Source organism: Pygoscelis adeliae, unplaced genomic scaffold (genome assembly GCF_000699105.1).
Source record: "Pygoscelis adeliae isolate BGI_AS28 unplaced genomic scaffold, ASM69910v1 Scaffold192, whole genome shotgun sequence".
In the NCBI taxonomy this organism is placed as follows: Eukaryota; Metazoa; Chordata; class Aves; order Sphenisciformes; family Spheniscidae; genus Pygoscelis; species Pygoscelis adeliae.
Window position 1 is genome coordinate 159689 of NW_008824284.1, and position 15763 is coordinate 175451.

Consider the following 15763-nt stretch of genomic DNA (forward strand, 5'->3'; position numbering starts at 1 on the left):
TGTTTTTGTGGTTTGGCTTGTACAAATATCTAACAGGGTACAAGAAGATGGTCCTAACTTCAGATAATTTGAAATGTTTAATCGAAGTTGTTTGTGTCACGCCTGGTGACTGCAGTGTTACAATGTATATGAAGTGTTTTCTTTATGGAACAAACTATTTTACTGAAGTCAAAGAAAAATGTAGGTACTGATTAAAAATTTCATTTAGTTTACGTGCGAATAGGTTGAAAATTGGTAAGTAAAACCAGTAAGTTTGTTAAATAAGACATTTTTAAATAAGACCTTTTTTTATAAGTAGAATTGCTAATTATTTTGAGTATGAAAGCTCAGTTTTGAATCCAGGGTTTATAATTTCGTAAACTATACTAGGATGGGGTTTTTGTGTTTGTTTTTTAGTAGTCAGTCTGCGAGTTCTTTTCAAAGGAACTGTGATTGTTTTATTTTCTGCTGTTTGGTGGTGAGTGATAATGTAAGTTAGTACGAGTTACGGACCTTTTGATGAATGAGAAAAATGCTGAGGGCTTCTATGCAATATGGAGGCCTGGTGGAGAAAAACATAAGTGTATCAAGAAACTATTTGGTTTACACTAAAACTTTATAAAATGAGAACCTGATGCTGCCAGTTATATTCCTACTTTGGACAAAGTGGTGAGGGTGGACAAAGTTGTTGCCCCAAGGACTGATGCTTTATTCTTATATGGCGGTGCAAGAATTATAGTCATAGAATGGTTTGGGTTGGAAGGAACCCTTAAAGATGATCTAGCCCAACCCCCTGCCCTGTCGTGGGCAGGGACATCTGTCACTAGGTCGTGTTGCTCAAAGCCCTGTCCAACCTGACCTTGAATATTTCCAGGGATGGGGCATCTACAACCTCTCTGGGCAACCTGTGCCAGTGTTTAACTACCCTCATTGTAAAAAATCTCTTCCTTATATCTATTCTAAATCTACCCTCTTTCAGTTTAAAACCATTACCCTTTGTCCTATCACTACAGGTCCTGGTAAAAAGTCTTTCTCCATCTTTCTTGTAAGTCCCCATTAAGTATTGAAAGGCTGCAGTAAGGTCTCCCCAAAGCCTTCTCTTCTCCAGGCTGAACAACCCCAAGTCTCTCAGCCTTTCCTCACAGGAGAGGTGTTCCATCTCTCTGACTGTTTTTGTGGCCCTCCTCTGCACCTGCTCGAACTGGTCCCTATCTTTCTGGTGCTGGGCCACCAGAGCTGGATGTAACACTCTAGGTAGGGTCTCGCTAGAGCGGGAGAATTGCCTCCCTTGCCCTGCTGGCCACCCTTCTTTTTATGCAGCCCAGGATGTGATTGGCTTTCTGGGCTGCAAGCACATATTGGCAGGTCATGTTCAGTTTTTCATCCACCAGTACCCCTGAGTCCTTCTCTGCAGGGCTGCTCTCAATCCATTAATTCCCCTAGTCTATATTGTTACTGGGGATTGCCCAAGGTGCAGGACCTCGCACTTCGCCTTGTTGAGGTTCGCCTTCGTGAGGTTTACATGGGCCCACTCCTCAAGCCTGTTGAGGTCCCTCTGTGTGGCATCTCTTCCTTCTAGCAAATCAGCTGCGTCACTCATCTCGGTGTCATCTGCAGACTTGCTGAGGGTGCACTCAGTACCACTGTCTATCATTAGGAATGACTGTAGCCTCTCTCTTACAACTCAGTAAGGCTTCTCTGCCTTCTTATTTCTAATAACAGGACTTGGGACTACAATAGAGATTTGGTTGATGTCTGGGTGGTTATTGTGGTAGTTTGGGAAATTTGTCAACATACGAATTTGCATTATTCTTTTTGGTGGCATGCCGCTCAGTGAGGACTAGTCTGAGTGGCTGTATCATTGTGGAAGCCTGTGGAAACTTTCGGAGGGTAGCAGTTGCTCTGGACACTGTTTAGCATTTTGGCATGCTAATATTACTTTGTCTTAAAAAACCACTAAACAATAAAAAATGGAACAACTGTGCACACTTGGAAAAAAGGAAAAATCTAATCAATATGAGTTTATATAAACTTCTTGCTGTTGGGGTGTGGAATGGAATTACAAGAATAAAAGAGTAAGTGAGGTAGTTAAAGAGAATTAGAGAGGGCAAATATTAGCCTGAGATGTAAGGAAAAAGTTTCTTCAGGCATTTTGCAACTGTGACAAAATTATTCTTGGCATTTTTGGGTCAGGCTGATGTTTAAGTTGTTAGCGTGATAGAAATTTCTTTACCTATCTGCTCTTTATAATGCAGAGGGTTTCTCTTGAAGCTACAGATCTATGAATTTTAGGATCTGTATGGATCTGTATGTTTGTATGTCTGTAGAGTTGTATAGATCATGTACATCTGTAATTAATGGATATGTAAATAACTAACAATTTAGGTATGACAGTTTAGTGCTTTTTTTTTCTTGAAGCTGTTGTAGCTGATACTGAAATCAAAATGTAATTTATAAGGTGACTCTGACTTTCTTTAATGTTGTTAAAAGAAAACTGTGAATACTTTCTGAGCCAGAATTTCACAGAAATAGGAAATCGACTATTACAGCATATCAGAACTGTAGATGTGCTCCTTTTAATGTCATGTATCACTTCAGAATATAGGATGTCCATTATTCATGACCTATGCAAACACCTTCATTTTTGTGAATCTGTATTTCAGAGTAGTTTTGGGCAACGTTGCCTTGTGACGGCTCTTTCAGGCTCTCTGCCTGAGGTCTTTAACATACATTTGGTTTGTTTTGGCTGCTCTTAGCAAGTCTTTTAAGCTTGCTTTTATATAGATATCTTGAAATAAAATACTTTTACTTTTGTCTTAATGCAAGTTTGGGGTGGCTGATACCACTGATGGAATAAGACTTTGAAATACAAACTAAAGCTGACCATACCACAACTTTTTTTGAAGTATTTTATGTTAGCATTTAGTAGTTCTTCTGTTTTGCAGTTCTCTGCATTGGGTGTTTAGCTTGTGTAGCTTGAGTCTTCTGAATTAACTTTTTATAATGTAGCATGTTCTCATGCCAGGGAAGTCCACAAAAGTACCCTGAACCAATGTTGGTTCTATTTCTGAGAATGTGAACTCAGCAGACTCCTTTGAGTGTTTACCTAATTTAATGTGGAAAGAATATTGATAATAGATCTGGTTTAAAGAAAAAAATGCTCATGTCCACCTGTACTCTCAGTAGTTCATCAGGGCTAATGTGTAAATAAAGAATTGTATTTTTATTATCGTCAACACTTGCTTCATGATTTTTACTAGATGTCATTTTTCTGTTATTGAAAGGGAATATGGATGTGAGCTTCAGATTTATCTGCAAGGAGAGTTAAAAGTAGAATCAACAATTGGCATTTTATTCTTGTTTGTTCTATAGCTTGTTTGTTCTGTGTGTGATTATGTACATATAAATTGCTTTAGATTGCAGCTTCTTATGGAAATGTGATTTGTATCTTTGAGCCAGTTAGCCTCTTGAAGCAGAACAGAAGTCATCATAATGTAAGTAATTCATCACTCCTTAATTCATTTACTCAGTTATAAAGCCTGACTCATTCTTCTGATTTGCTTTGAAGTTGAAGATTTCTTTGATACCTTCTTTTAATGCTAGAATAAAATTGAGAGATAAGATGGTCCTTGGGAAGTGAAAATGGTAGGAGGAGGGCAGAGACATGTTATTTGAAATAGTTTTAAAAGAAATACGTTTTACTATAATGCTTCATATAAAGTCTATGGCTCTTTTAGAATATTTGACTGAATGCTTGTACTTCAGTGTTACAATGGTGAATAAGAACAATATTTATTCTCTTGATTGCATGGCTTAGTTTTGGTGACAGTGGTTTAGTGAATTGGTGGACTTCTTACATGGAGAGGATTACTCTTATCATTAGAAGCATTAGAGTCCAATTAAAGTCAGTTTGACAATATGAGGGCTTTGACAGCAATTGCTCAAGGAGCTTCTGTCTCCCTCTTCAGGGGTTTGGTCTCTCCATTTGTATTAATAATTTGTTTATATGGCTGTATAGTGGATTCCCTTCATTATACTGACCAGCTCAGTCATATGGTTCCTGGTGTACCTGTAAACCAGTGGTGTTTTATATATTAATTACATAGCTGGTGTCGAAAATATATATATATATATAAAAAATTATAGCATGGAAATCAGTGGAGTAAAATAATGATAAAATGTGACTTCCTCTGCTCATATGAACTTTTTAGAAGTACTGCTCTCTTTTTTTGGTCATTGGAGCTGTTGAATCCATCCTGAATGTTTTTCTAGACCGGTAAACACTATACTTACCTTGAAACTTCGAAGTTGGTGTAGTAAGTGTAAGCAATAGAGGAAGCACTCTCCACCCATGATTTGCTTTCAAATACTTATAATTGAAGACATATTCTGTTAATTCTATGCAATAACTGACAGCATATTTAGGTTGTTGTAAGATTTTTCTCTGTCTTCCATTTACTAGAATGTTCAGGATCTAAAAAAAAAAAAACCCAAACCAAAACAAGAAAACAGCTTCAGAAATATTTCATTTAGATCCTTATCTGCAGGTACTTCTTACTAAGTAAGAAGTTACTTAGTAAGTTACTAAGTAACAAGAAATTACTTGTTTTCTACCAAACTTCTGAAAGATTTTTGTTATATTTTAACTTTCACATGTATTGGTTTGATATTTTTGGAGTGGGGATGATTACTTTAAAAAATGTCTGTCTTTGTGAATTAAGAAAAAAATCTGTTGGCTCTTAATATTATTTCCAGTAATGATTTCAGTTTCTTTTATAATTCAAAGCATCAAAACTTTGCAACCTGTTATGAAAACAGACCATATAAATATTTTGTGACTTTAATTCTCAGCTTGTTGCAGTGAATGAAGTAATGATGCAAAATCTGAAGATAATTAACTGTTCTGTTGTATATTAAAAAAAAGGGGGGGGGGAAGTATCATGTTATCTTGACCTTATTGAAATCCTTTAACTCAACAATATTGCTGATATCAAACACCATGTGCATTTAGTGTATTTCACTTTGAAATATCTTTTGTTTTCCAAAAATAAAGTCAGACTTCCCTTTAAAAAAATCTCAGATTCTGATGATGATTCTATGTACTGAATATTTTTCAAGGTATGTTTTTAAAATAAGAAGTTAGAAACTTTTATTTGTACAGTCAGATTAATGGAAAGCTACTTTGTTTAAAAATCATAATGAATCCATTTTTATTAGATAAGCAGTAATTATTTTTAAACACATCCTTCATAAAAGTTGGAGAGTGCAGTGAAGATGTACTATATTTACTATAAGAGGGGAAGGAAGAGTTTTAATGCTAACATTTGTGAATACTTAAAATTTCAGACGTTACATTATCAGTGGCAGAAGAATGCTCAAATATTACTGGAAGCCATAGCACATAATCTTACGTGGGATCCCACAGGTAAGAATAAAATGAAAGAAACACCTAACGATTTGATACCACAACTAATTTTTTGTTTAAATTTCACCATTCTTTGAGGAGAAGGAAAAGAGTTTTGTTTTGTCCTAGCATGATAGAGAACACCAAAGTAGAGTGAAATCTACCTTTTGTCACTTGTCATGGGAGAGCCAAAATATTAGGCGCATCTGTATGGTCTTTCTTGATTATCCTAATCTCATCAGTATCTAATGTTTAAAAATATGGCTTAAAGGGTAAGTATTCGTTGTGAAAGAGGGATGTCTACAGTAGCTCTATGTGTTTCTTTTAGGGAACAGCTACTTTGAAAATTGGATTAATTTTCACTATTTAAACTGTAGATAGTCAAATCAAAATGTCTTATATGAGAGTATCTTCTTGCAAGATTGACCCAATCTATATCCATGTAGGGGGACATGTAAAAGGCACGCTGCTATTATAGTAACTTTGCTATGGAAAAGGTGTTAAGACGGTATCTGGCATATTTTGTTCTGCAGTTTCAGCTTTGCAAAAGGGTTTTTTTTCTCTCTTCATAGAAGTCTATATTTTGCTACTTGTTTTGTAGTTACATTGTTATAAATACTTGCTTTAGGTACTCGCCTTTTGACTGGTTCCAGTTGTCTTCAGCTTTGGTCCAATGTTCTTTTGGAAAACCCTTCTGACAGTGACAATACTGAAAGAACAGATGTTGGACTTGGAGAATGGAGGTGTATCTGGCAATGCAAGTAAGAAACTCGTTTAAAGACAAGTAATTCCTTTTTCCTTGCTGATTCATACCTTTCAGATTAAATACTTAGTGTAGTTTAGTGAAGTCCTATTCTATACTGTTATTTGATAAATATGGTTGATATGTGATAAATTTGAATCATATTTCCCTTGAATATGTGACATTTCTTTCTTCCTGCAAGATCAGTTGTAATTGTTTTGGGGGTAGCTTATGTTCTTAGGCAGTTTTTCAATTATATTGAACACGAGTAAAATACTGAGGGAATGCTGCTGTTGAGACTGGACCAGTAGACTTTGTTCCTTGTACAGTAAGGTGAAAGCTGCATATTTGGAAATTAATTGTGCTTGCAGGACTGATTAAAATAAGCTTCCTTCTATGTCCAATGTACTGCACCTTTCTTTCCTTCTCTCACATCTCCCCCCTTTCACACACCTTTTACTTTTTCTGTGTTTGTTCTGGATATTTGGAACAGTCATGCAAAGATGGATGCATTCTGTTTTACTGCATCTCTGAATGCTCTTCTTGTATTCATGTTGATTAATCATTTTAATCTTTGTTTCTGTGTATTGGTACATTCAGAAGAGTTTTAGTTTAGTACTTCAGTTTGTAACACAATTTAAATCACGGTCCTTCCTGCCATAGAAAGACTTTTCTAATACATCAGGTGCACTGTTCACTTGGGACCAGCGTACCATATGGAAGTCCCTTAAAGAAGTCTCCTGAAGTGGCTGGCTGGAGAGACCCACCTTAAATTATTCTTTATGAAGCACTTAGCATTAGTTCGGTAGTTTCCTGGATGTACCTGAAAAAATCTTTTTTTTCAATCCTTTAGTTGTTCCTTTTTCTGTGTACTCTCTAACTTTTATCAAGGAGATGTTTAAAATCCCAAGATCATCCAAATGACAACTGAAAAATTTTCCTTTGAATACGATGGACTTTCTAAATAAAAGAAGTTGAAGACTTACTCAGTTTATTGAGATGCCTTTGGACCCTCATCTCTCAGCCTAATAAGAGGAGTCGTCAGCCTGTAGCTAAAATGCCATGGGTATGGTTTTAGAATCTGGGGTTGTGGTAACAGTAGCCAAGATCATACCGATACTGCTTTTCCTCTGTCCCTTCAATAGTGTGTTTTGCATTTGTATCTTAAACCTTACAGAAGTCTTCATAGCTCTCCACTTGTTTCCCTCTTTTAAACTCTTTTGTGGAGGAGAGTGCGCTGAGCGTTGTGTGCTTTGAACTGGTAGGTCCTGGAAAGGGTCAACAGAACTTGCTTTGCAGTTTATCTTTTATGCCTGTATGTCTTCTGGCATTTGCACTTCAGTTAGATTTAGAATAGGTTTTTCTTAAGGAGACGTTTGCAAGACAGTGATTTTGCAGTGCTACCCTTTGCCAGAATAATTTTTGATATCCGAAGGAGGCATTCCCATATGTCTTCATATTGGCTCTACCAGGAGAATGTTGCTTAAACCTAGGTGGAAACTGACTTTCTTTTGATGCACAGCTTTTGTAATTGGCTTGCTCTTGTTACTGCACACAGTAAATGCATCATCCTTTTGTTGACCTGATGGCTAACTTAATGCTTCTTGAAAGTTAGGCCTTACAACTTGTTATACATGTCTGATAAATTCAAGATGAAAATGTACACTGTACTTGTGCTGCACAATTAAATTCTTGTATGTTCGTGTTGCCATTAATAAGCCTGTCACTTAGGCAATAGCTTAGTACTTCAAAACCTGTAAAAGAAACTCATTTATTAGTATTTCCAATGAAAGTAAAACACAGCAAAAATGAACCACATACGTAGGTTTAGATTATTTTGGTGTGGCATCTTCTACCAATGTGACCATTAATATAAGAAGTATCTGAAAGTAGTTTTTAACTACGGTATTCTTTTTACGACTTTTTGTTTTCTTGAGTTACAACTGTAGAAAGTATGAGAAATGGAGTTGTCTTTCAGAAAAGTTGGAAGATAATATGGTACAGCAGAAGTCAATTTGAAAACCAAATGATTGTGAAGTGGAAGTAGAGTATATCTGCATAGAGTTTAGTCTGTTAGCAGCTGTTTTTCTCATGATATTTTGGAATATTAGATATTGTAGCATCCTCAGCTACAGCTTTTTGGTTTTCTATTTTTCCTGTGTGGCCACAACCATGTGTTGCACACAAGTTTACCTCCTAGTCCCTTCTGGACTTTGTTAAAGCTTAAATTGTTTCACACAATACAATGGACACTTGCATATAAGAATTACATAACTTTCATGAATTCAAGAGGAAAAAACTGTTTAGAGTTCTGAAAAAGTTCTTAACTTACTTTCTGTTTTTAATTGTCTTTATTTCATAGAACTGCTTCTCAAGTTTGTTTAATGAAATTCTCGCCAGATGGGGAGTTTTTTGCTACTGCTGGAAAGGTAAGCATTTTTTTCTAATTTGTTTTGTACTAATTCAGATAAGTTATTAAAGCAAACAAACAAAACAAACCACACTTTTTAAAAAAAAAAAGGCTTTTTAATGAAAAATTTCTTTTTTACCTTTTTTTGCATAGTATTTCCAGTAATCCCTCCCTCTCTGCATTTTTACATTTTTGTAAATAAGAATTTGGGAGAAAGGTAGTTTTGGGGGGGGAACAACCCAACAAATATTCACTGCTTACTCTTTTAAAATACTCATTTTTAATCAGTACCAAATTATAAGACATCAGAAAGAGAAGAGTTTCGGGGAATGGGGGAGATCTGTGGATGAGCTCACCGCTGAATATCCTTCTAGTAAAGAAATACATTCAATATTTCACTATTATCGTGACACCATTAATCAAAAATAGCTCTTTAATATCTTTCTGTGTAAATGTGTTTGTATACCTAGAAGAGAATTCACATTCCCCTCCACAGGTATATTCGCACATAATTAATGTCAGTGTTTGTGGCCAATCTTACAGATCAGTTCTGTGTGCTCAGCATTGAGTGGTTTATCAGCAAAAGCAATAAAACCCTGTGGCAAAATAAGCAAAGAAGTTAAAGCAAAATGTCACTGTCATATCTTTTCACTTCCTGAAACACTAACTAATCTTTTATTTATACTACAAAACTTGTTGTTCAGGTTTTGTAAGAGAATAATATCCTAACAAGTCAAAGCAGAAAAAAGTCAAGATAATGTAGAGGATCCAGTGAAAAAGTGTGACAAATCCATGCAAGAATTTATATTATTGTTTTCTGCAAATACTACTGTTGTCTTTATTTGAGGGGAGAATGACATTGACATTGGTCAAAAAGTTCCGGTAAGAATGTCCAGACGCATCTTGTGAGAATCTATGGGATTATCAAAGTAGATTGTCAGGGGAAAAATAAATGTTTTCAGATTACTGTTTTTTAAAAAGAAACAGAAAACTTAACAGTATAAGCAGTTTTAACGCAGATTAACAGATGTAGGTGGGCATCAAGTTTGTGCTATCAACTAAACAACCTAGCAGAGACTGCAGAATTATTAAAAAGGAAACAAAATGCTGGTATTTAAGGTTAATTGGGACAATGCGATTGCTGGGATTAGTGAAAACCTGGTTTAAGTGTCACAGAATCCAGAGCAGTATTAACCTGACAGAATGAGTTTCAGACTTAAGAATGAAAGATAGGTGTGCAGTTTGGTCTAGTCTGTCTCAGAAGCATGAATGAAGAATTAGTATGTACACATAAAGATTGGTTAGAACAGTGTTTGATTTAGTAGTAGTATGTGGAATTTCCCTGTTGCTGTTTGGATCATAATGTTCTTTAATACATGCTCGAAGCACAAAGATTCAAGCATGGCTCAGTCTGCAAATCTTGCTTTTAAAAGGTAGTTATCATGCATATTTTTGTGGTTCAGTTGTATGCATCAAGAACAGATGAGTAACACACATTTTGCTTAGTTGTAGGTGTTTGGTTTTTCCTCTAAAACTTGCCATTTCAGATCGTTATGCTTGCTTAAAGACTTAACTTTTAAGGTATTTACTAACTTTAAGGAAGAGACAAAGATGTAACAAATCTGTAAAATAATCTAGATTACTTTTTCTAGATAAACTACATTCCAATTGACTAGTTTCCAACACATGAGGTGAAATACTAGACTTTCTTGATGATAAACAATACTCTGTATAATAACAAAGCAACAAGTTCTCATGCTCCATTCCTGTTTTGCTTATCTGGGATGTCATATTGCTTGCCATATGTTCTGTGATGTCTTTAGCCATTTGCTGGCTGAAAGGAGAGTTATTCCAGTTATAGTTAGGGTAACTATTACTTATAAAATTATCCAAGTACATGTTTTATTAAAAAAAGTGTTTTGTAATTGTTGGCAATATATACTATGTGTATTTCACTATATATTTTTTTCGATGCATAGGAGTTAATATTTATTTTAAAAGTCAAGTTTTAATGGATTCTAATTTTATAGTATGATTGAACTGTGGAAAAATAAATTAATCTGCAAATAGCTTCTATAAGGGTAATATCCTTGCAGAGTTTTTGACTGGAATGTCTTATGGCCTGTTGGTGTTACCTTACATTTTAAACTCATGCAAAGCACAATTACTGAATAAGTAGGAATAAGTAGGAAAAATTACTAAGTAGGAAAATTAATAATGATTTTTTTTTTACCATAAATGACTAAGTTAATTACCTGCCTGCAGAATCTTTAAAATACGTCTTTGTTTCTGTGTCTTCTTTCTTTGTTTAATCTTTTATGAGAGAAGATGCTGGTCAGCAAAACAACCTCCCCCCAATAGGGTCATGTTGAGCACACCCAGGTTAATACAGTATTTCAGTACCATTCATATTTAATGGTTGATCAACAGCTTGCGAATCTAGATCCAGATTAATTTATCTGGTCCTTAAAGGCATAAGGACACTAGGAACAGGATATTTTCAATTTATGTATGTGCGTGTCTAAGAAAAGCAGGCTGAGCAGTGCTGAGCTTGATATTTGAGATGCCATCTTTGACCTTTGTTTGTATTCCTAGCATTTAAATTTGTGTGTGTAGGTTTTGGGGGTTTTCTGTCCAAGTACAATAAATTATATTAACATTTGAATACCAGCTCAAGCCAGTACAGCTTGCATTTTTGTGGTTAAAAACTGTCAGCTAATCAGAAGGAGCAAAATTAAATCCAAGTGAGTAATGGCAAGAGAGTTTAAAAGGAAGCTCTGGTACTGTGTTTTCTTTATGATCAAGTTTTGAAGACCTGTTACTGAACTGAATTTCTGCCATCAGAAAAGTATTTTACATAAACGAAAAATGAAAACCCAGGAGTACTTGAAGTGCATCGTATTCCTGTGCAAGGTAGTCTTATTTACTGTTTTTGTTCTTTCCCCAGGATGATTGTCTTGTGAAAGTATGGTACAATACAGACAGTTGGCGATCAGCTGTAGCACCACCTGGCACAAGTCCAGAAAAACAAGCAAAAGAAGTTGATTTTTCATTTGTTTATTTGGCTCATCCTCGATCAGTAAATGCATTTTCATGGAGGAAGACCAGTAAATTCATGCCACGGTCAGTAGTTCTAATAACCTGAGGTCTGTGAAAACCAAAAAAACCCAATCTGTACAGTCTTCCCAGCTGTACAGTCAACGGTCACACAAGTTGTAGAGTTTACTTCAGTTAATAATTGAGTTTGCACACCTTGTATATTGTTTGTGTGTGTTTGTATAATTCCTTCGCACTGAAGTTCTTGAGAGGATAGTAAGCATCCTCTTACCTGGGAAGGAACTGGAAAGATAGAAAAGGAGTCCCACAGACTGGCTTAGACATTGGACTAAATATAAAATCAGCTCTTGCAAAATTACCTCTCTTTGCATCTTTTTGATTGCGCTGTCTTAAATGACCATTCATGCAATTGATCCCAGTTTGCTCCTCTCTTTCTGTCCTGATGAAATCAGAGCAATTCAAAAGTCCTGTCACTTTGTCATCTTTCTCAAACATTCAGATATTTCTGTGTCTTTTAGTTTATTTCTCTACCTAGTACAAAACTAGACCTCTGTCAGAAACAGTATCTGGAAATTGAATTAAAATTATAATTTGGAATTGGTATTTTGAGTTTGATTTTTTTTTTTGGTGTGTGTTCTGACGATTCTTAAATGACCTGTCCCTAGTTTTCACCAGTAATTGCAATCTCAGACTGAAGTAGCATTAGCAGTTTTGTGCCCTGCAACCATTTTTTCCCGTATTATTCCAAATAGTAGCCATATGAATTCTGCATACGTTTGTGGGTTTATGTTGTCTTGTATACCAATCTTTAAGTAGAAGACTCTTCGTAAAGCCATTACTGTAGTCCTTAAATCGGTTTTGAAAATCCACCTACTCCATGATGCCTAAGGGAGTTTGGTGCTGCACAGTCCAGCCAGATGATCCATATAGTTTTTGAATCTTAGCTAAAACTAAATTGTGAACTTATATGAACTGGAAACCTGATGATCTGCGTAGTTTTTTTCAGTGCCTGGTTTAGGTTAATAGGATTTTTTTTGAATATGTATGTAACACAAATTGCGTTTGGAAAAACAGTAATTCAGAAAAGTTTGTAGTTTTAAATTTGCTGTTGTGTTCCTGGTATTACCTTCGTTTCTTTGTTTTGGATATATAATTTTGTAAGTGCTATATAGCAGTAAGATCTGGGGAATTGAGAATAGGTATCCAGAATATGATTAGCTTTTTATGTGAAGGATTTTAGAAAGAAAAACATAAATTTTGCTAGTCCAGCTATGACTAATTCTGTAAATTGAAATCCATGATTTGGTGTTGCACAGTTGTGTAATGAAGTTCGAGGTAATTTATATTCAGATACTTGAATAGATATGAAAGCCTTTCATACATCATTTGTTTTCCTAAGAATGTATTGTTAAGTTTTTCTTTCCTTAATATCTTTAAGTTACTTGGTAACTGATAATGGAAAACTGTTTGGTACTGTTACTTTATTTTGATGCTATGTGATAGTAAGCAGCTTCTTCACACCTTAAATTTTCTTTCATTAGTGGTGCTGTCTGCAACGTACTCCTGACTTGCTGTAAGGATAATGTTTGTCGTCTCTGGGCAGAGACTTTGTTACCCAATGACAGTCTGTTGTATGGTGGAGGATACAACAACTGGAGTGAAGCAGTGAACTTCACAAATAACTTCAAGAGAAATACTTCAAGTAAGGAAAAAGTGCAAAATGCTCTAGAGGTAAGAAGTGAAGTTGAACAGTGAGAATAAACACATGTACATATGTAATTTTAGACAGGATTGTAATTAGTAACTCGAACATGTATCATAAGCTGAAATGCTTTATACCATAGATGTGCATAAAATGTTATAAAAGAGTGAATTTATCTTAGCCTTCCTAAGGAAGATTTAAAGTGACAGCTGTCCTACTGAGCTGTCACATTAGAAGACACACTGTCGTTATGTCACTACTGTCTGCTTTTGTGACTGAAGCAAAGTGCTTTGCAGTATCTAGTTCAAAAGGCTAGGAACAGCATGGAGCACATACTGTATATAGGTTATGTGAAACCCACTAATGATGCTGCTGTAAAATGTATGGTAGGGGCTCACTTATTACATCTGAAGTTGGGGAATGTTCTCTGGCTTCTGCAACTGGAAAAACAGTGATAATATAGAGGGAAGAAAGATAGCCTTTGTTGCTTTTCTGCTGTAGTCCTCAAGTAGAGCAGACTGCTCATAAGCTGTATCTCTAAGGCAAATGATCCTCACTGGGTAGTGTTTTCTAACCAATGGGGAGCTGGGGGAAGGTGAAGCGGTCTCCTACAAAGCTGTGTAGAGAGTATGTGGATATTGTGCTCTTATCTTAATAGAGTGATGTATTTAGCACGATCATGGTGCTTTCTTAGCACATGTGGCACAAATGAAAAATATGACAGGCTGAAAGGCACAACACAGCAAAGAAAAAATATTCAAAGGAGGGAGGGGAACGGAAGTTGGAGACAGCTCTGTGTTCCCGTTGAAAAATAAGAGGCAACATTAGAGATCAGAAATAACAATTACATAAAAAATGGGAGGAAACTATTTTACATGGGCATGCTGTGGTAAGATGCAAAGGATAGCAAGTGAAAAGGAATGCCAAGAGTGTAATACCATCCTTAATACAAATTGTGTACCTTCTTGTACCTTTTGGTGGCTATATGGATATCTACAGCACAATGGCCTTGAACTGTGCAGTATGTGGAGTGAGACTTTTTAATACTGGCATAGTCAGTCTTAAAAATTGAATATTATTTTTCTGTTGGAAACATCTATTTGCATAAAGGGGGGAAGACCTTAAAACTCATTGGGCTCTTTTGGCAGGAGTGGAAGTACTGATCCAACCAGATCTGAAGTACTGATCCAGTTTTTTGGTCTCTGAAATGAGATGATTCAGATTTGCTGCTTTTTTTTGTTCAGAATCTTGAATAAGTATGGTATACATTCATGAAACACAATAATATTTTCTGTTTAAGTATAAAAACTGTATGAACATTGTCTGCATTCTGAAATATGAAGCAGTTACTATGTCAAGGTACTGTATGGGCCTTCATAAATGAATCCGAAGGCACTGGTATCTCTCTACTCTGCACAGAGAGTACTGTGGAGTACTCCCTACTCCACAACCTGGATAGTGTTAATTTTTGCAAGAAACTCCACCGATGCTTTAAAGGAGCTTTTAAACTGAAAAAATTCATTCACTAGAATCTAGAAAACCACTTATAGATGAAATCTGCTTTCTCTTTTTGAATGGAATTAAAAATGATGCCTTATTCTTCATGCAGTTAAACCTGAGGCACTTCCGACGAGGGAGGAGGAGGTCAGGCGCTGTTGTAGCGCATACTGGATATGCTCCACATCAGCAAGATCCCCATGAAGTTCACAGGAACATCCCTCCTCATGCAAATGCACTTTGTCACTTCCATATTGCTGCCAGTATCAATCCAGCCACAGGTAAGAAGTGTGGTAAATCCTTGCTACAGGGTGAACTGTTAGGTCTGTGTTGTCTGTGTAAGCTTAACTGGCTCAGATGTATTTTTACAGTATTTACATGATCATGCAAAATTAGTAGCATGTTGGTTTCATTTAATGCATGGAAGAACCTTCTATAGTAATGAAATGATTTGAATAAATTTCATAGAATCACAGAATCATTTAGGTTGGAAAAGACCTTTAAGATCATCAAGTCCAACCATTAACCTAATACTGCCAAGTCCACCACTAAACCATGTCCCTAAGCACCACATCTACAGGTCTTTTAAATACCTCCAGGGACGGTAACTCAACCACTTCCCTGGGCAGCCTGTTCCAATGCTTGACAACCCTTTCGGTGAAGAAAGTTTTCCTAATACCCAGTCTAAACCTCCCCTGGCACAACTTGAGGCCGTTTCCTCTTGTCCTATCCCTTGTTACTTGGGAAAAGAGACCGACACCCACCTCGCTACAACCTCCTTGCAGGTAGTTGTAGAGTGCAATAAGGTCTCCCCTGAGCCTCCTTTTCTCTTGCATAAACAACCCATTCCCTCAGCCGCTCCTCATAAGACTTGTTCTCGAGACCCCTCACCAGCCTCGTTGCCCTTCTCTGGACACGTTCCAACATCTCAACATCCTTCTTGTAGGGAGGGGCCCAAAACTGAACACAGTA

At 36.2% G+C, this 15763-nt stretch overlaps 1 protein-coding gene across 1 annotated transcript in view; it reads left to right on the top strand.

Moving 5' to 3' along the window:
• Positions 1–15763, top strand: part of DMXL1 (Dmx-like 1) — an 80530-nt gene that overhangs the window by 3954 nt on the left and 60813 nt on the right. The window contains exons 2-8 of the mRNA XM_009318593.1: positions 3396–3473; positions 5326–5404; positions 6012–6144; positions 8488–8554; positions 11483–11658; positions 13134–13323; positions 14904–15072. Of these exons, the coding sequence (XP_009316868.1) occupies positions 3396–3473; positions 5326–5404; positions 6012–6144; positions 8488–8554; positions 11483–11658; positions 13134–13323; positions 14904–15072 (892 nt within the window). The remainder of the gene's footprint in view (positions 1–3395; positions 3474–5325; positions 5405–6011; positions 6145–8487; positions 8555–11482; positions 11659–13133; positions 13324–14903; positions 15073–15763) is intronic.